Raw genomic sequence first — 20,915 nt, forward strand, 5'->3', positions numbered from 1 at the left:
CATTGGCAGCAGCACAGTGAATAAGTGGTTAGCCCACCCGCCACACAGTTCTGAGATCAAGGGTTAAATCCTGGGTTTTCCTGTGTAGAGTTTGCATGTTCTTCCCGTGCCTGCATGGGTTTTCTGCAGGTACTCCAGTTTCCTCCCACAACCCAAAAATCTCCAAATTGTCCCTTGGTATTTGTGTGCAGGAATGGTTGTCTCCGTGTGCCCTGTCTGTGATTGGCTGGCAACCAATTCAGGGTGTAACCCGATTACTGCCCATAGTTGGCTGGGACAGGTTCCAGCACCCCTGCGACTCTTGCAGGGATTAGTCACTCGAAGATGAATGAATGAATGAATAACTCATTGCCTGACATTTGACGACGATAGATGTCCAATTTCAACTTTGAAAACTGGCAGTAAATGCTCGTCTTTCAATGCCACCCAGTCAAAATGGAGTGGACGTCTACCACCATCAATGGCGACCAGTGTGGTAAATGTGTGCCCAATAAAGGGATAGGTACATTCGTATGTAATTGGCAGCCAACCAATTTTACATGCTTTATATGAGCCCGACTATAGCCCAGCATCAGTTCAAGAGTCTTATCAGTGGTAGTTCAAACATGCAGGCCCACACGGAATGCTTGTCACCACTGCACACAACTACTTAGCCAAGTACATGGCAACACCTGTAACATCATTTTTTTTTATGGATAGTATTGCAGAGCTCCACAGGGAAATTTACAGGAAAAATAAAGATGGCAGAAATAGAACAATTTTATAATTTGAGCAATAGTGAAATATCTGTTATGTAATTACCTGCTAATTATTTGGACAGGCACCAAGCATCTATGGGGCAAATGGAGGAAACAGATAACAGATTTAAATTTCTCACTTTTAATGGAATCATCAGTTTTCATTTCATGACTTGAGCAAGACCACAATATGCAGCCAAGTGAAAGCCTTATGTGATTAAATCTTTGGCTGCCATTGATGCGTATAGACCTATTTTTCCAATGATGGTTGCCAGCCCTCCCAGTTCAAAAGGGATTAGACTTTCATCAATGGCTGTAAACGAGTTAATGAAAATAGGAGAACATAATCTGAGACATGTATGCATGCCTTTAATTTTGATCAGATAACACAAATTTAAAGTAGTGATTTGCCACATTGTTTTATCCAAACTTTACATAGAATCAAGTTTCATAGTGAATCAAGAATTAATAGCCATTATGACCACAATTTCAGATAGTGTGTTGTAAATTGGGAAAGTCATACACCCTACTGCGGTCAAGGGTCGTGTTGAAGCAATTGTCTTGGTACATCCCACACATGATCAGTTTGTTGGTGAATTTCTGTGATTTAGGGAAAAATATACATGGTGTAGTCTCAGCAGTGGGAGGGTACAAGCCGTAGTCATTGGAGGTGGTCCTGAAAAGAGGATTCTGAGGTTTGGCCCACGGAGTTGGAGCTACACCCTTTAAAGATGAAGTGTTGTTGCAGGAAAAAATGGGGTTTCCAGGGTTGAGGCCCGTTTGTGCGTTTCCTGTTTGTTCTTGATTCAGGCCTGACATCTCTGAAGTGCTGACTATTGAAAAAAAAAACATTTGAGCATTCCACAGAATTAAGACCAGTTGATATAGTTCGACAAATACCTGTGCTGTCAGTACAAACAATGCAATACAATCAGAAAAGGTCCCTCTGTATTGTTGGGAACAACTGACTTCACTTCCATCCTCACAGGTTCGAGATGCCATTATATTTGAGAGGTAATTTGGCTTTCATTTCCTAAATTACATTAGTCAACAGATTTTAATCAAAGCTGTATTACAGAGGAAACTTGCCATTTTGCACAACGAGTTGAATGATGACGTTTCACAATTTAACGTGTCTTTGTCATTGTGCTATATGAACAGATGACGCCATTTTGAATCGTGTTGACGATTCTTAGCGAGGAAAAAAAAAAGGGGGGGGGGGGTCGTTGTGAATTAATTATATATAGTCTGTGTACTTCTTGTCAAGTCAAAAAATCAATACAAAGTTTGAATGGTGTTATTGGAGTAGTAGTTTTTATTCCCCCCCCTAAACAATCAGAGCGATTTAGCGTTGAAAATATTTGAGGGGCCTTACTAGAAAACAAAAAAAGTAGAAATAGTGAATTTGCTTCTAAACTCAAGATGAATAATAATAATTTGAATAACGTACCGCTGAAACGGCAATCCTCCGATCTCGCGTCGTCGTTCGTCTGCAGTTCGCAGTCCTGTTTAGTTTCCATAGCGACCAGTAAACACAAAGGCTTGTAAAGCTTTCAGTTTATACGGTCAAATCAAATTACCACTCCTCCGAATTTTTGGGAAATGGGTTAAACGCTTTAAAATTTGATTTGATGAACGTTTACATCTAACTACTGGCACTTTTACATTTGTAGGCGTCAAATACGTCATCACCACGCGTCGGCCAGTGACTCACATAAACGCACCACTCTCGAACTCTGCTGAAGAACCCGTCCTATTTTTTATTTTTTTACATTTATTTAAGTATTATTATTGGGTCACACGTCAAAAATACACTCAAAAATTCCAAGGAGCAGTTCCGTCAAGTTTAAAGCAGGACTTGTTCTGACGATGGATAGTGAAATTCAACGAGACGGTCGAGTTTTGGATCTCACTGATGATGCCTGGAGGGAAGACAGACTGCCTTATGAAGACGTCACCATCCCGTTGGTAAGTCAAATTCATGTATTTTACCCAACAAAGTAAGTATGGGACATTGTACAGAGTCAAAAATAAATGTCAAATTTCTCAAGACGAATGCTTACGTTTTAAATGTTATGTTCAGGAGGAAATATGTCTTGGATGCCTACTACTAGTAATTTGATTCCAGTAATCCATTTTCCCCTCTTTTTTTTTTTAATCAGGGTGAACTTCCTGAGGCTGAACAGGACAACGGGGGCTCCACAGAGTCCGTGAAGGAACAAGAGATGAAGTGGACAGACCTTGGCCTGCAGTGTCTCCACGAAAACACTCCAAACACAGGGAGTTAAATCACGAGCTGGGTACACCAGTACATTCACAGTTTTGCTTTGTGTCTTACTTGCAATATGGAGACTTATGGTCTCATGACCACTTGCTAGTGTCGCGTTTCTACGTTAATCTCTTCAGTTATCTGAAGTTATATTCCTTTCTGTGTACGAAGACAAAGCTTGGCGTGTAAATATCAAATGTTTATGTAGTGTCTTTGGTATAATTAAAATTCAAAATAAGACAGCCATTGTGTTTTAATTTAAAGGGAACAAAATTTGAAAGGACTTGTATCAGTTGTTTATCCTGTGCAAGATCACGCATACATTAAAACAATGAACTCATGCCTTATGAGCATCTATACAACACTCACACAAAAGATTTCCATCATGTATCCCAAGATTTCTATAGAATGCTATACTGCTTAATTGCTGTGCCTATGCAAACTTGCGAATAAGGGCATGTGGTCCATTCTCTTGGAGGACTGAAGGATGTCTGTAGGAGCCTCCCAGACGATCCCAGAAAGTGAAGTATTGCCCATAGTTGTAGTTGAAAAAGAGGTGATGATCCACATGATGGGCGGCACCGTTTATAATGCTTATCAAGGGGCCAGGGATGCGGTAGTCCCCGTCGTGAATGGAAATGGTCCAGATATTTACAAAGATGAAAAGGGACAAGTAGACAACCTGAAATATTCCAAGTATATGATTTACCACAATCTGGGAATTTGTATTTTCATATAATATGAGTTACCCTCATTGGATGAATCACCTTGTGGAGCGGGAAGATGAAAGGGTAAATGTGGTAGGGTAAACTCTGCAGGAAGCCGTCGAGTGGGTGGAAGGCGTGACTCGCAAACGGTGAAGGGATCTTGAATAAATGATGCTGCTTGTGGAGGTACTGATGACAGTAAAAAAAAAAAATCTTAGGCGGTAAATAAGGCACAATATGGTTCAGTCATCTTATATTTTGAAAGCTGTGAGGAAAAGTAAGATGCTGATGTACATGTTTACAATAACAGATTTCCAGCCAGAACTGAACCATTGATAACTAATTTCGTGTACTGTTTTTGTATTCTGTGTACAGTTTATTTAAAATGAGAGGAGCACATCAAGTTGGTCCAAGACAAGGGAAACAGTCTCATGACAAGCAAAAAGAAATTTCTTAAAAGTGAGCTTTTCCACCCCTCTGTTACTAGGCTACTGTATGGTTCACTACTTTCTAAGACAGTGTGAAACCCATCTATTTTGATTTCAAGTGGGTTCTGAAAGTGCACACATCTGTTTTAACACCTCCTTTTGGGTCTGAATTGGGAGACCATCATAAATCATTTTGAAACATTTCCTATCAGCATTGTGACCGTCAGGAATCTCTGGATCTGGACTGAAGCAAAATCTTTTGAATGCATGTTAGGAAATCTGTTGTGGGTCAATGGAACTGAGCTTGTACTTTTGCTAAAGCTTTATCCACCCACTTTTTATCTTCAGATCTTCAAATGCTACATTGGATTATAATTCAAACGACTGAGAGTAAAACTACACCTCTATGTTAATTACAAGCCAAATTGGTTAGAAAATGGTCTTTCAAGTTATTAACTTGTTTAGACGAGTGACGTATTATAACCTGCCTTATAAATGCTTCTATGATGCATGCAGCGGTGTATCCAGTAGATGCACAGGTCAGTGAACAACAACAATCCAGCAATGCTCAAGAACACTCCAGGCCAGCCTGACACACAAAGTACTTGGGTATTAGGATGAAGTTTGTATTTATATATGTTTTTTTTTTTTTTTTTTACAAATGTTACAAAATTTCTCTTCTTTAGTGAAATGGGCTCTCACCCTGAGGAGATTGACTGATGTCATCAAAAAGTTTGCTGTGTCCCCTGATCTCCAGAAAGAAAAGCGCCACTGTGGGAAAACTCATCCAGAAGAGGGAGGTGGTTGCAAGTTGGATCTCTTTACTCACCTGGTTCTATCATTGGATTTAAAAAAAAAAAAAAAAAAAGAATACATCAAATTAAAGAGGTTTTGCCTTTGCATCAGCTGTGATAAAAAAGTATTAAGAGTTGATGTTTTCTACAACCCACCTTAAGGAACTGTGGATGTTTCATCAGCCTGTGGTCAAAGATGCAGTAGAAATTCAGTGCACCAAAGAGCATGTAAACCACTTGTGCTCCCAGGTTGGTCAGCATGCTCAGGCTGATCAATTGACGTAGAGCCCAGTCCTCGGGCCATGATGCCGGGTAAACATATGGAGTGAAGATATAATTGTCTGCAACTTTCAGCACGTGATCCATGCCACTTAACGGTGTTAAAATGAGAAGCAAAATGCTGCTTTAGAGACCCGGAAATTGGCATCAACACATTCAAAAAGTAATTTTCATGGTTGTTATGCAGAACTTACCAGTTTCAACTGAGGCCAGCTATGAACAATTCATAAAAAGTAGTTTTCCCCCTCTTTCTGCTCAAATTTACCAGTGAAATTTCCTCATAAAACGACACGCAGTATCCAGCAAACTGCCCCACAGAGTACTTTGGACTGAATCTTAATATAAACATTTAGTAAAATGACCTTAGCCTGTCATTGGTTTTTTTTCCCCCTTGCAGACATGTGGCACAAGTGTGTTGGAGGGATTCACAGACACATTCTGGAGCTGAAACAAGAAACCGGCATGCTAAGCTAATATTCAAGATCAGATTATTCTTTTATGATGTCGGCTATGATTTGCTGCAAGTATAGACACACGGTAAGTAATCTAAACAAGTGTTTTATCCAAAAAACACGTTACCTCCCATTTTTTGATCAGAAACATATTTCATGGTGGACTGTATTTTGCCGTCTTGGAGTTGTAGGGTCCTATTTCACCAGACCCTTTTGCCATTTCCCTTCGTCTCTGATAGTGTTGTGTGGTTTTGCTTGGAGGAGCGAAAGTATTTTTCAAAATGTAGTATATCTCAATAACAACGTGTCAAATTTCTGCAACACATCCTAACTAAACATACCTTGAAATAATTCCATGCATTCATGAAAAAGTGAACAAGACCACTTGTTTTCCTATTAACATCATCAAGTCCTTGAGTTATTCGGACCAAAAAAAAAAAAAAAAGTAACAAGTAAGTAAGACAGAAGTAACAATCATCAAAACAAAATGCAAACAAATTGAAAAGTCAGTTCAACTTTGTGTTTTATTTCCTTCTACGTAGATGTTAGGTGGCAAATAATAGAGAACCTTTTCAATTTATAAATTAACATTCATATTGGTAAAAATTTTAGAATTCTATTTTTACGTAATTTACGCAAGGATTTCATTTTATTTTTAAAAGTCTCCAAATTCGATTTTTGAGTTTGTAGGTTTTTTCTGCGGATATGAAGGTTCAGTAAAGAGTCGGTAAACATGCATGATTGTTGAATTCAGGGCTTCAGTTTAGAGTTGTCCGATGACTTTTTAGCCGACATCTCGATGTTATCCAACTCCAAAATCCTATATCAAACCGATACTGATATAAGCAGTTGTGGACTTAACATATTATTGCTAGTTGTATTGCGATACTCCACTGGATGCTTTAATAATGCTGAGGCGACAAAGAATTACAAATACAGACAGGCAATCATAGGATACATGGATTCAAGTGTAAGAAATGATTTTGACTGACCTTCAATGTTGTCACTGTGGTGTTCGAGGTATTTTATTCAGTTAAGGTAAATCAACCTATTTTCATTCGTTAGACATTTATAATTGCGTTTTCAGTGTAAATGTAGTAATTAACAAGAAAACATGCTCTTCATACTAATATCCGTTCCAGTCGTTCATATGATGTTGATGTGATATTCATGCTCACAAACTTTTTTCCTTTATTTCTTTTATTAGGCTACTCACATTACAGACTGGTAAAGCAGCTTCTTTTCAGAAATAATGAAAAAATAGAAATAGTGCAAATTACAGCTTAAAGTGTCTGATGTAAAGTGTGCGGTGCAACTACGGACAATAAACAGTATGAATATAAACACATAAAGAAATGAACATAAGACAACAGTGCAATCAATAAAAAAAGTGAATATAAACAGGCAACAGTGCAATCATCTCACATTTAAGATGAAAAGATTGTCCATCAAACATGGCCAAAAAGAGAACGAGATGGTGGGGTGACCAGAGCAGGAACAGCGAAGGTGCATGGCGCATCGGAGTGCTGGGCTCAGCAACGTTCTAGGGGAACAAGACACAACATGACATTATAGCATGCACTGTAATTCATTAACAAAAAAGGTGTTAAGGAATGAGGGAGTGGTGGCTGTGTGTATAATACATGTATGTATTTTAACATACCATGTACATTAACATTAAGACACTGAACCCCACGTTGCTCCTGGTGCTGCGTCACCAGTAGGTGGATGGTGAGATAGTGTAAAGCGCTTTGAGCGCCTTGAAAGGTGGAAAAGCGCTATATAAGTGTAACACCATTTACCATTAAACATGAAAGACCAAATAGATACATAAATAATATATGGCTGTATGTGTACCAAAGCACGTCTGATGATGGCATCCTCCTCTGCAAATGCATCCACCAAGATCGGAGGGTCCATTGATGTCCTTCCTCCCAGCACCTCGTGCATGTCTTCATAATATTGCCACGTTGTGACGGTCTCCTGGCCTTCATCAGTCCCACCCCCAGAGGAAGGAGTTTTCAGCTCCTGTAGGAAGCAAGACAATTAAAACTCCATGACAATTATGAATGCATTTCATTTCTCACTGACGATATTTCAAGAGCATATAGTATTCATCTACTTAAAGGGCATTATTTTTTGTTTACCATGTACTTCTTTTTTTAGATTCTCACATTTTTTGGAGACCTTCTCCTGCAGCCCCAGCTCCTTGATCAGCTTCCTGTGTTGTAAATACGAGGGATAACGTATGATTTGGTAATGCTGCTAACTAACAAACAAACTCTGGCAAAAACATAACCTCCTTGGCGGAGGTAATTACTCACTCCAACTGTTGTTTGGCCAAGGCTTTGGACTTTAGAAAGCGATCTTCGTTTTCGGCGCGAAACCTGATCAGGCTCTTTGTTTGTGCTTGAGTCCCTGTGAATCACATTCACGATTATGAATACTTGTGATAATACAGTTGTGGTCAAAAGTTTACCTACACTTGTGAAGAACATAATGTCATGGCTCTCTTGAGTTTCCAGTTATTTCTACAACTCTGATTTTTCTCTTATAGAGTGATTGGAACAGATACTTCTTTGTCACAAAAAACATTCATGAAGTTTGGTTCTTTTATGACTTAATTATGGGTGAACAGAAAAAAGTGATCAAATCTGCTGGGTCAAAAATATACATACAGCAGCGCTAATATTTGGTAACATGTCCCTTGGCCATTTTCACTTCAATTAGGCGCTTTTGGTAGCCATCCACAAGCTTCTGGCAAGCTTCTGGTTGAATCTTTGACCACTCCTCTTGACAGAATTGGTGCAGTTCAGTTAAATTTGATGGCTTTCTGACATGGACTTGTTTCTTCAGCATTGTCCACAAGTTCTCAATGGGGTTTAAGTCAGGACTTTGGGAAGGCCATTCGAAAACCTTAATTCTAACCTGATTTAGCCATTCCATTACCACTTTTGATGTGTGTTTGGAGTCATTGTCCTGTTGGAACACCCAACTGCGCCCAAGACCCAATCTTCGGGCTGATGACGTTAGGTTATCTTGAAGAATTTGAAGGTAATCCTCCTTCTTCATTATCCCATTTACTCTCTGTATAGCACCAGTTCCATTGGCAGCAAAACAGCCCCACAGCATAATACTACCACCACCGTGCTTGATGGTAGGCATGGTGTACTTGGGGTTAAAGGCCTCACCTTTTCTCCTCCAAACATATTGCTGGGCATTGTGGCCAAACAGCTCGATTTTTTGTATCGTCTGACCACAGAACCTTCCTCCAGAAGGTCCTTTCTTTGTCCATGTGATCAGCAGCAAACGTCAGTCGAGCCTTAAGGTGCCGCTTTTGGAGCAAGGGCTTCCTTCTTGCACGGCAGCCTCTCAGTCCATGGAGATGCAAAACACAGTTGACTGTGGACACTGACGCCTGTGTTCCAGCAGCTTCTAATTCTTGGCAGATCTGCTTTTTGTTGATTCTCGGTTGAATCTTCACCCTCCTGACCAATTTTCTCTCAGCAGCAGGTGATAGCTTGCGTTTTCTTCCTGATCGTGGCAGTGACAAAACAGTGCCATGCACTTTATACTTACAAACAATTGTTTGCACTGTTGCTCTTGGGACCTGCAGCTGCTTTGAAATGGCTCCATGTGACTTTCCTGACTTGTTCAAGTCAATGATTCGCTTTTTCAGATCCATGTATGTATATTTTTGACCCAGCAGATTTGATCACTTTTTCTGTTAACCCATAATAAAGTCATAAAAGAACCAAACTTCATGAATGTTTTTTGTGACAAAGAAGTATCTGTTCCAATCACTCTATCGGAGAAAAATCGGAGTTGTAGAAATAACTGGAAACTCAAGAGAGCCATGACATTATGTTCTTCACAAGTGTATGTAAACTTTTGACCACAACTGTAGGTAGCGAAATGACGTACACGTCACTCAAAAGTAACTTCTTGATGGTTGACCCACTACATTGCTTGTGAATTTTAAAAAATGACAACTGTGTTGTTTTTTTGACTTTTCCCATCCCCTTCACATGCATTGATTCCTTACTTATGTAATAAATGGCGATTGCTCCCATTTGCATTTATAGCAGAAAACAATTACACATTGCGACCATGTCAAACTCACACAATACATCAGTTATCACAACATAATACGGTTAAAACAGTTAAATTATGGCAAAAATAGGGCTACTTACATTTGTGTACTTCTTTCTTTTATTCCGCCATTTTTAAAATGGTTCGCGTTGTACTCTGGGAAATTTCGCGTAACCCTCTGTTTGGAGTGATGCTAGTCGAAGCCATATGGCCCTGATCGTAGCCCTCTGTGTGGAGGGGTACAAAGCCCTCCCCCTTACCCCTACCCCTGCACATGAGCGTGAATTGGGACAGCTCTACTCCTACACGTGAACGCGCAAAACGGAGGGGAAGGGTTAAGGGGTGAAATGGGATCCCTACTCACGTGACGTCACAACTCCGCTCTCCTGAATGGTACCGCCCAATTGTCCGTCAAAACATAGTGTTAACCTGTTACGGCTACGTACATTCCTCCTATTTACGGCGTCTTTTTCTGCTCCTTAACATTAATAATCAAAATGGTGAAGGCGTGTGTGGCTGTTGGTTGCACTAACAGAGAAGATGGAAGGAGAGACTTGAAGTTTTACCGTATTCCAAGGGATCCAAAGAGGAGAGCAAAATGAACGGCTGCAATTCGACGTGAAAACTGGGCACCAAAAAATCACCACGGACTATGTAGTAGTCATTTTATATCCGGTAAGATGCATTTAAGATATACTTAGAGGGTTTTGGGCTGACAAATAACCACAATTAAGATCATTGCTAGGGTAATCGCCGACAACATACACGTATGTATGTAGTGAGAGTGCTATCGCTAAACCATATAAACATTAAAAGCCTTAACTCCATTGACAAACGACATGAAATACATTAGACTTGACAGTGGATGTTAGCAATAACAAAAGATTTTGAATTGAAAATTTCGTAACTCACCTTTCCAAGCACAAGATAGATTCCTGCCGAATTTTCGTGGACGAGGACCTGTTTCACCCAACCAGCAACGAAGTATTTATAAGCCTCCAAGCTCTTTAAGTTTTTCAAATTTTCGTGAGAATAGGCTGATTTTGTGTGGACAAGATAATTGTAAATATCAGCGTAGCAGATGTCAGGCAGACAGGGCGAAGACAGTGGGTCGAAAAACATCGATTTGGGCATCAAATATGGATCTGGCGACTGTATAGAACGAAGCTTTTCCACATAACGCCTTTTATGCAACACATCCAGTGAGTTTACGGCATCAGAAAGCACCGGGTCATCCATGAAATGCATTTTAAATTCCTCGATCAATTGAAACCAATGCTAATACAGAGACAAAATGACGGACAAGTGGGCGGAACCATACAGCGAGCACGTGGTTTTGTGACGTCGGTGGGTAGGGTCTATTGGGCATTGCCGGAACACTCTCCTCAAACCTGAAAGTTATTATCAAGTTCCCTCCATTTCCTTACATCTTGAGGTGGGTGGCCCAGAACGTGACCTTTTTTCTTTTCTTTTCTTTTTTAAATTACAACAAACATGACAACATACAGTAAGTGGCACGGTACAATGTTAAACAACTTTAAACGTAACAGACAAGCCCAATGAACAATCATTAATACAACATCAGAAATTACAATCACACATAACTGTAAAATAAAAAAGAGAAATATGAAAGAAAAAAAAAAGAATTCTTGGGTCAAGTTCCTCAACAATTTCACACAGTTTCAAAGCATTTTCCCCCTTCATATATTTCAAAGAAGAAAAATAATGACACAATTCTTTGTGAAAAATAGTCAAATTTGGTATAAATTTGAAATATTTGTTCTGATGTATGAAAAATTTTCCATGAATTATAATTGCTTTGATGGCTAGGTCGTGCGATGGCTTTAATACAGAGATACCATATAAAACATTTTCTTTTGTGAAACTAGATAAATTTGCCAATTTAGGAAATCACCAGTAATACAGACTTTTCCAGAATGCATGAACAAATTTACAATCAAAAAATAAATGGCCAGTCGTTTCAATGTCTTTATTACAGAAATAGTTGTTGTGGTCCAAATTAAAACGGAGCCTTAAAAATTCTTTGTTAATAATTTTATAATGGACTTCCTTTGCCTTTGGAAATTTAAAGAATTTGGATCTCATAAATTCAACATCTTTCTTAGGAAAAAATTGCATAACTGAAGTTCTGTTCCAAGAAAATGGGTACATTTCGTCCACAAAAATTTTCCGAATTTTGACATTTGGTAATTTAGAATAATTGATATTGTGTCTATTCACCAAAAGTGAAGGATGTGTTGACTCTAGCTTCATTTGAAACATATTATAAGACATCTTAATAATCGACTGGGGTATTGCTTTGATAAGATTTTGATATTGCTTTTTATAAATCCGAATATGTTTGGAAAATAAGCTTTCAAAAGATGCAATATGTCCAGAATCATCCAAGAGCTGCATCACTGACCAAATTCCAGCCCAGAACATGGCTCCCAATATATCCCTCTATTTCCTCATTCATTACCACTCAGCAGCACCCCCTGCTGACGGGTTTTCGTCACTACGACTGAGGACTTCATGCACGAGGACATGGCAATGCAAAGATGCATATTGCTGGGCTTTTGCATATATATATATATTAGTGCTGTCAAACGATTAAAAAAATTTAATCTAGTTAATCATATGTGAACTGTGTGATTAATCATGATTAATCACATTTCCCTCGGGATGAATAAAGTTGCTCTACAGGAAAAAAAAATCTAGGAAAATACTATAATTGACTTAAAATTTGTTTTAAGATGAAATGCATGATGTGTGAATGAATTAATACTTAACAAAAGAGTTTTAAAATTTTATTTAACAATTAGCTCATATAAAATTAAAATAAAATAAATTGTCTGTATTATACAGCAAAGAGTTTTAACAGATTAAAGTGCCTCAGACTAACAATGTGGCTCAAGTACCGTTTGGCATATTACCCAAAATTAACTGCCAATTTAAAGAGCAGACAAGCACAATACAGTAACAATAGCTAGTGTTTCAAAAAATGTGTAAACAACTTGTCTGTTAAATTGAACATTTCACACAAATAAATGCAGCATTTGCAGTTTTACACTAAATGGCCTGAAAGCTGTGTGAGATATAAAAAAAAATAAATTGTCAATTTTCACACACTTAACTGAAAAACATTACACTAAACTGTGTGTAAAGGTGTTTAGAAACACTGCTTAAGTTAGCTATACTATTTACTTCATAAGTTCATAATTACGTGTTTAGTTACTTTTCATTGTTATTATTTCTGTCTTGTGACGCAGTAGTTATATGTGATGAGTTTATATGTAGTCTCCAAAGTGCCATAATAAAATCTCACATGCACGCGGGCTTGTTGACCTCATTTAACGAATTCCAAGCATTTTAGTTTTGAGACATCTAGAGGGCACTCTCAGCACAGCTGCTGTGCTAAGCTGTGACCAGCCCATGCGCATAAGGCTAAAGTGTTGTACATTGATTTGTAACCCAGCATGCATACCGGCGCGATACCAATCCAATATTGTTTATTGTTTCAGACCTGTGATTCTTTTTAACATAATGCTATAAGTATGCTAAAAGATAATGATTTTGATCGATGTTTTGCATTTCAGTCGATTTGAATATAAGCGATAAGTAAGATAAAACAATGAATGGATTGCTGCTTAACCAACTGACGTATCGATCCAGATTGCTTGCTGTTACTTTACATTAAACTAGGGTAATAAATCGCCAATTTAATGACAATACGTATCGAATTTTGGAAAATTACATATTTGTCAAAATTACATAGTCTGCAACTTTTCAAGTCGATACAAGAGATGTATCGATTGATGTATCGATCCAGATCGCATTGCATTGTTCAACCAGTCCAGAGAGGGTACATTAACCGAAACACAGTAATTATTCAATAACATATAAATAGTCGATTTAACCACTTTTTGTAATTTATAATACAGGAATATTAGTCCTTTCAATACTAGATTAAAGAATAAAGGGGTCCATGTGAAGCTTGCAAGCCACATTATGCCCATCACTGTTTTGGATCACAAGTACAGGAAGAATGGGTTTGGCTCATGGTAGCATGACTTGACATTATTGGAAAGGAGTGGGGAGTATCAAAACAGTTTCGTCAAAGAAGACCTGAGAGACATTCTCTGGCATTTCATTTTTGGGTGGCTTTTGAGCGTTACTACGAATGCTGTTTTCAAGTGGCATCGCATCGGGTAAACATTAGTCACCCTTGAGAAATGCACACCTCTCTACACATACTACACAAGTAAACACAAGCGCCATGTGAACGAGTGTGGTATTTTCCCACTGCACACGTTCCTTGATGGAGTACCTCTACTCTCAACAATCGCCTCTTGTCCGTTTTGTTTTGCTCACGACGCGGACGCACGAGCGCCTTTGAGTCAACTACTGCAACAGTGCAACTGTGTGCAAATGGGCGGGGCCAAGTAGCGCCTTCATCTGCCTGTGCCGTGTGCAGCTTTTTATGACATCAGATGTAACAACAATTTCAAAATAACCCCAGTTTTCATTTTGTAATAAAAAAAAAAAAAAACAAGAATAATAATTTTTATTTTGAAATAATATTGATCCATTGTTGTTATTGTGCAAACGCAGAGGAAACTTTCCCATTTGTTTTGGCATTTGTACTTACACTCACATATTTTGGGTTGACATGAACAACTACAAGTTGAGTGTTCATTCAAAATCATGTTAGACATCTTTTGTTTGGCCCGTACAACCTCGAAGAAATAGAAATATATAGAATGTGTGTCATAATAAATTTTATGTTAATGTGGGCAAAAGTCCATGTTCACAGTGTAAAGTTTGTAAATCAACGTTTTTGCAAATCTGAACAATTTGTTTGTTTCTTTTTGAAGTTCGAACCCCAACGCCATAAGAACCAAGAGACTTTGCAAGCAATACAACTTGTAATTGAAAAACAAAACAAACAAAAACACTAAACAAAAAAAACTTTATTTATTCTTTTTTTATTATTTTTGGGGTAATTTTGGCAACTGTGTGTGAACTGTTCACCCCATGTTTGTATATTTGTCTTTGCATTGTTGTGAATAAACATAATTATTTAAAAAAACAGTTTTGGTTTCCACATTTTCCAGATTTTAGATGACAATATTATTTAAAAAGACTTGTTGTACTAGAGTTAAAAGCAAACATATCACTAATTTTGAATACAAGAATACAGAAATTAACAATATGTATTGTTGGGAATAATTCATACCTTACAATATTACGCAATAATTACCTGACTCCGTTTTAGTGTTATATAAGTTTTACCTTATCACCAAACACTCTTCCAACAATTACGCGTATTCGTTCTGAAAAGAAAGGCGTCAGGAAGCCGGCATTTTCACACACGAGTGGATTTATTCCTAACAAGCAAATCTAATACAGCACTCGGGTCTCAGGTCCCTCTCAGTACAGCCTCGTACTCCCCTGTGTCTATCAGGAGAAGCACACACCCCGAGTTGCTCAAGAATGATTCATACTACACAATATGCAAATACATGTTCCTATCGACTATTGATTGGCTATGTGATACCTGCAGTTACTCTTAGCTTGCTCTGATTGGTTTAAATTCCCCTGCAGGATGGCGGGGTCTTCTCTCTTTATCTCCGGGGGCTCCCTCTCAGTATGTGGGACAGCCGGGTTGTTTTCCCGCCTTTTGAGACAAAAGGGAGCGTCTGCCCCCCTTGTTGTGGTTAACTTTGGGCTTGTTCTGCAAGTCCTGTAATTGTGCCTTCACACACATCTGTTATGTTATTTCCTGACACTTGTAGGAATGCCTCTGCCATTACATTTGACTGTTGATTAAAGTTATGCATGGTAAAACACTGTTTTCTCTTATTTTGAAATTACTTTACCTTCAGTATATATATTGCTAGACAATTGGTCATTTACCAAGCTATACTGTATTTGGTCATTTTTCCTCCATGCTTCAAGTTATTTTTGTTTCAAATTATTATTACATTGTGTCTAATATTTGTTTACAATGAGAAAGGGGAAAAAATGATCTTTGAATTTTTTTTCTTTATAGTTTATCAATATATTTTAACTGCAATTTGATGTAATTTTCATAATGAAACTAGACTTTAATTTTGTATGTATTAATCTGCTTATCTTCATTCGATAATCAATACAACAAGAACATTACCACATTTTTTTTGTATAACAAATGCAAATCTTGATAATACTGTGAAAATGAAAAACTGAATAAACAATACGGTCATTCTTTTCCCACATCAATTAATGGGAGAATTCACCGTCGTAATTTTATAGTCATTGTGAATTTATGTTAATTGTGATTATGTTCCTACCAAAAACAGTAATTAATCTGTGAATGACCCTAGGGAGGAAATGATCTTACGTAATATGTTCAGAATACACACAAACACATGAGGTCGCCTGAGATGAATGTACTCCTGCTTCTGGACACGTAAAAAAAAGTCGTGTGCACAAAGCCTTTGTCATCATTCGTAACAACCGAACAAGGCATTTTGCACACGGCCCTGCTGCTCACTGGACACTATAAAACACGCAGCTTCCAGTTTGGAAATCAAATCAACAAGACCTGAGAAGCACTCACTACCTTCGCCGTTGAACTTTGAAGAACGCATCCATCTAGCAAAATGGACCCTTGCGATTGCTCCAAGAGTGAGTATATAAAAGGAATCGTCCGTTGTTGTCCCTTGATTAACATATTTGAAATCTGACCTTTACATATTTTTTTTTTTTTTTTTTTTTTTTGTATGTGCAGCTGGAACCTGCAAATGTGCTGCATCGTGTTCATGCACCAACTGCAGCTGCACCACTTGCAAGAAGAGTAAGTCTCGCCACCGTCCCGTCAAAGATTTTTCGAAGCTGGGGTTTTGTCTAAATCCGTTTCGGTGTCCTCGTTGTGCAGGCTGCTGCTCTTGTTGTCCCTCTGGATGCAGCAAATGTGCATCAGGCTGCGTGTGCAAAGGGAAGACCTGTGACACGGGCTGCTGTCAGTGAGGCTTTGAACTTCTGTGCCTTATCTCTTTGAGGGATGGAATCTTCCTTTGATTAACTGTTTTGCACCTGTGATGTCTATATGCTCTATTTTGTATGTTATTCGGTGATTAAATGTTTCCATTGATGTAACTCTAATTTGGTGTAACTCTTTTACCTGGGAATGTTTGGCTTTTAATGAGGCGCTCTGCGTCCACACTGCCTCAATTGTCCTCAGCACGTCTTACATGCAGTAACTGGAAACGTGGTTCGAAATTGTTACCAATTGGGAAAACAAGCTTCCAAATAACAGTTGACCTGCATTTAGTCATTTTTTCCCCCCCACAACTCTACATTGATTGCCAATGAAACTTCGAACCACGTGGGAATTTTAGAAAACAGATTCGAACTTTGGTTCAGGACATGAAGCTTTGCCAGTGACCTCTCCTGGCAAAAACTAAAACTGCAGGGGCTATTAATGCATGTTTCCTTTCAAATGTGATGCACACAGTAAAGCTGATTTTGAATTCCTTTTATCACCTTCTTAAAATAATGGCCTTTAAAAAAAAATTCAGTGGCAGAATAGATCCATTTAACCAAAGATGCAGCCCATTTTAACAGAGGGGCCAGCATCCTGAAATCAATTAGTCAAAATATGGCTTGGGCCAGAAGTGCCAAAGTCCGGTCCTTGAGAGCCCCTATCCAGCTTGTTTTCCATGCCTCCTTCCTGTGTGACACCTGAACCAAATGATCAGCTCATCAGCAAGCTCTGCAGAAGCCGCATAACGATCCTGATTATTTGATTCAGGAGTGTTGGAGAAAGGAGACTTTGAAAACAAGCTGGGTAGGGGTCTCGAGGACCGGACTTCGGCACCCCTGGCTTAGGTGAATATTTCAAGAGGGTGACAATTTACAAATAAAGATTAAAGAATAACACATGTTTTTATATTTGACAGCACAGTTATAAAGTAATGAGACACCCAAATACAAAATCGTGTCAGCCATTTACCTGTCAGAATCGAGACTGCAAGTGTCAGTAGCCACGTTTACATGCTGACTTTTATTCATACCGATTCAAATCATTCTGAATGGAAATTTTACATCAGCTGTTTACATGTCACTTCATCTATTCCGATCCAGCGTTTACATGTGTCTGCCTTTATTCCGAAAGGACGTTTGACAACTGCCGTCTGACATGCGCAGATTAATCAAAACAAAGCGTCACGTTGCAAAACATGGAGATCGATCGTCAGATCAGCTGCTGTTTTAACTTTTCGAGTGGAAACAAAACTTCAGAATGATATGCCGTTCATTTAAAAAGTTGTGTGGGTGCGCTGTGCGTGTGCTTGGAAGCCATGTTGCAAGTGACGTTACTTACGTCACCAAGTGACGTCACCACGTCAGTACGGCGCATGTGCAGAAAGAACGCAACCAGACGCCATTCCGCTTCCCTGTTTACATGATATAATTTTACTTCTAATCGGTTTGGGAAAAGGAATATTCCACCCCTGTGAATCGGAATGAAATTCCATTCGGTTTGGGCCTGTTCATTCCGAATGAGGTGTTTATATGGAACACATTTATTCGGTTTGAACAAATATTCCGATTGTAATTGGAATATTTGGCTCCATGTAAACGTGGCACTTGACTCACCTGATTGGACTATGAACCATTGGGATGTTCGATTCAGGAAACGAAACAATTACCAATCCAGTTATCTTCATTCCATAAGAAAGCTTTGATGTGTTGGACTTCGATAGACACAATTTTAGTCCGAATCAACCCCATTGTGGAACAACAGATATGTGCTCTGTAATGGCAAATCTCTTTTTCTGCAACATTGGACGGAAAAAAATATCTGGTCAATCAGTCATCTATCGATGACCACGGGAACTGGCTGTCTCATGTAAACTTTTATTTGAAATATGGTATAACTTGGGTTGAATTCATTAAAGTGATAATAGCAATTCCAACTGCAGTCAAATTGATTATCCAAAACACGGACAAACAGTTTTATATATCTTATCTGAATGTTCTTAAATCCAAATAGTATCTTTTATTTCAGATAAAAAGTCTTTACGCCTTTGTCTGACTGATACGTCCTACCGTGTACGATGAAACGGGAACTCCATCAACCAGCTATTTTCTCAACAGAGCATTTACATAATTAGAACTTTATACATAAAAATAAATTATACATAAATACGGCTCATCTCTTTTTTAGGATGTATGCACACGAGTTTTTTGGAAAGACTTTCAAGACTGGTTATCATCCAATATTGGTCATTCTGTGCTCCTTACTAAGGAAGACATAATTTCTGGTCTCATTTTAAAAGACTGTTTAAAAGAACGCATGTTTAACAATCTATCATTGTTGGCAAAATATTTCATCCACTGTTCCAAATGGAGAAAGGCCAAACCCCTTTTTGCAATAACGGAAAATCACCTTGAGCAAATCCTTAAAGTTGATGGATATGGAAAATGCAAAAGTTCTGCTCAGTGTACAGTATATACTGATTATGGTGTCTTTAATGACTACTAGACTTTCATAGGGATATAATGTATGTATATACGGTGCCCTCCATAATTATTGGATTTATAATAGTTATGTGTTTTTTTAGCTTCTAATAATTTTTTTTCTAAATAATATGGGACCTCAATGGAAAAAAAGAGAAAAATCCAACCTTCAATACAAGTGCATTTATTCAGTGGGGAAAAAATCCCACATAAAGAAATAATTATTTTACATCAAATAATGTGTGTCACAATTATTAGCACCCATGGTGTTAACTTTGTACAACCCCCTTTTGCCAACATAACAGCACCTAATCTTCTCCAATTATGTTTCACAAGGTGGGAAAAGACAGAAAGAGGGATCTTCAGCCATTCCTCTTTGCAGAATCTCTCTACATCATCCAGAGATCTGGGTCCTCTCCTCAGTACTCTCCTCTTCAGCTCACCCCATAGATTTTCAATGGGGTTGAGGTCTGGGGACTGAGATTGCTATGGGAGGAGCTTGATTTTGTGTCTGGTGAACCATTTCTGTGTAGATTTGGCCATATGTTTAGGGTCATTGTCTTGCTAAAAGACCCAGTGACGACCCATCTTCAGCTTTCGGGCAGAGGGCAACAGATTTTGATTTAAAATGTCCTGGTATTTCAAAGCATTCATGATGCCATGCACCCTAACAAGGTTTCCAGGGCCTTTGGATGCGAAACAGCCCCACAGCATCACTGACCCACCCCCATACTTCACAGTGGGTATGAGGTGCTTTTCAGCATGCGCATCTTTCGTGGCACGCCAGACCCACTTAGAGTGTTTGTTGCCAAAAAGCTCAATTTTGGTCTCATCTGACCAAAGCACACGGTCCCAGTTGAAGCCCCAATACCGCTTGGCGAACTCCAGACGTTTGCGTTTATGATTGTGAGTGAGGAAAGGTTTTCTCCGTACATGCCTCCCAAAAAGCTTGTTGGCGTGTAGACCCCCGTGGACCAAAATGCGGAGGGAGAGAAAATATTGGAAAAAAAAAAATTGCAAGCATTGCTCAGCGCTTGTTCCCCACGCTAATGGCAACACTTTTATAACATGACTCCAGCACCTCAGCCGGCATCACCCACAGATATCACTTTCTCAGGGCAGGACAACCCCGAAAATGACACCAGTGAAAACACACGGCAGGCTTCGTTAATTTATTTGCAACGCTTGACCCGCGTTACATTGTTCCCTCGCGGACATATTTCTCCAACAACGTAATCCCCGACATTTATGAAATGGCACGCAAAGCCATCGAAGATGATTTCGCTAAAGTTTCACCCTGACCACTGATAGTTGGACGTCCCGTGCTACAGAGTGCTACTACCTAACTGTGACGGTCCACTATAATTCATACCTGTCAAGTTTTACGGTCTCGTCGTAATTTGTACAAGTGAGCACTGATTTTTAAATGTGTACGCCGTACGTTACGTTCAAAATCTGCACGTTTTTCGTGCATTACGTTTTTTTTTTTCATCCGTCTGGATTTGGTCACCGTTTCTGCAACGAGACAATGTTCATTAATACGTTGGTTGAATGACACGAGAAAAGTCAGACAGTGAGAGGGAAGAGTTTTTGTTGACAAACTGTAGCAAATGCGATGCTAGGCTAGGTGGCTCCAATATTTCCTGGCTC

General features: G+C 38.8%; 4 protein-coding genes and 1 long non-coding RNA gene across 5 annotated transcripts; 2 read left to right on the forward strand and 3 right to left on the reverse strand.

The window, feature by feature from the left end:
• Positions 1-745: 745 nt before the first annotated feature.
• On the reverse strand, positions 746-2,670 carry LOC130915653 (piercer of microtubule wall 2 protein-like). Its single transcript, XM_057835616.1, has 2 exons — positions 2,188-2,670; positions 746-1,570 (listed from the first exon to the last, which is right to left on the reverse strand). The coding sequence occupies exons 1-2, from the start codon at positions 2,255-2,257 to the stop codon at positions 1,227-1,229; spliced, it is 414 nt and encodes a 137-aa protein (XP_057691599.1). The 5' UTR covers positions 2,258-2,670; the 3' UTR covers positions 746-1,226.
• On the forward strand, positions 2,300-8,075 carry anapc13 (anaphase promoting complex subunit 13). The gene is made up of 4 exons (XM_057835617.1): positions 2,300-2,705; positions 2,900-4,750; positions 4,828-5,751; positions 7,529-8,075. The coding sequence occupies exons 1-2, from the start codon at positions 2,607-2,609 to the stop codon at positions 3,023-3,025; spliced, it is 225 nt and encodes a 74-aa protein (XP_057691600.1). The 5' UTR covers positions 2,300-2,606; the 3' UTR covers positions 3,026-4,750; positions 4,828-5,751; positions 7,529-8,075.
• On the reverse strand, positions 3,440-5,416 carry LOC130916638 (lathosterol oxidase-like). The gene is made up of 5 exons (XM_057837511.1): positions 5,092-5,416; positions 4,844-4,976; positions 4,630-4,730; positions 3,774-3,902; positions 3,440-3,688 (listed from the first exon to the last, which is right to left on the reverse strand). The coding sequence occupies exons 1-5, from the start codon at positions 5,299-5,301 to the stop codon at positions 3,440-3,442; spliced, it is 822 nt and encodes a 273-aa protein (XP_057693494.1). The 5' UTR covers positions 5,302-5,416.
• Positions 6,807-10,046, reverse strand: LOC130915656 (uncharacterized). Its single transcript, XR_009063115.1, has 5 exons — positions 9,860-10,046; positions 7,991-8,084; positions 7,841-7,887; positions 7,524-7,694; positions 6,807-7,209 (listed from the first exon to the last, which is right to left on the reverse strand). It is a non-coding gene; the product is annotated as an uncharacterized LOC130915656 (long non-coding RNA).
• Positions 10,047-16,319: 6,273 nt separating this feature from the next.
• On the forward strand, positions 16,320-16,907 carry mt2 (metallothionein 2). The gene is made up of 3 exons (XM_057836690.1): positions 16,320-16,430; positions 16,534-16,599; positions 16,681-16,907. Exons 1-3 carry the CDS (start codon positions 16,406-16,408, stop codon positions 16,770-16,772), a joined length of 183 nt encoding a protein of 60 aa, XP_057692673.1. The 5' UTR covers positions 16,320-16,405; the 3' UTR covers positions 16,773-16,907.
• The last annotated feature ends 4,008 nt before the right edge of the window (positions 16,908-20,915 follow it).

Source organism: Corythoichthys intestinalis, chromosome 5 (assembly GCF_030265065.1).
Source record: "Corythoichthys intestinalis isolate RoL2023-P3 chromosome 5, ASM3026506v1, whole genome shotgun sequence".
NCBI lineage: Eukaryota > Metazoa > Chordata > Actinopteri > Syngnathiformes > Syngnathidae > Corythoichthys > Corythoichthys intestinalis.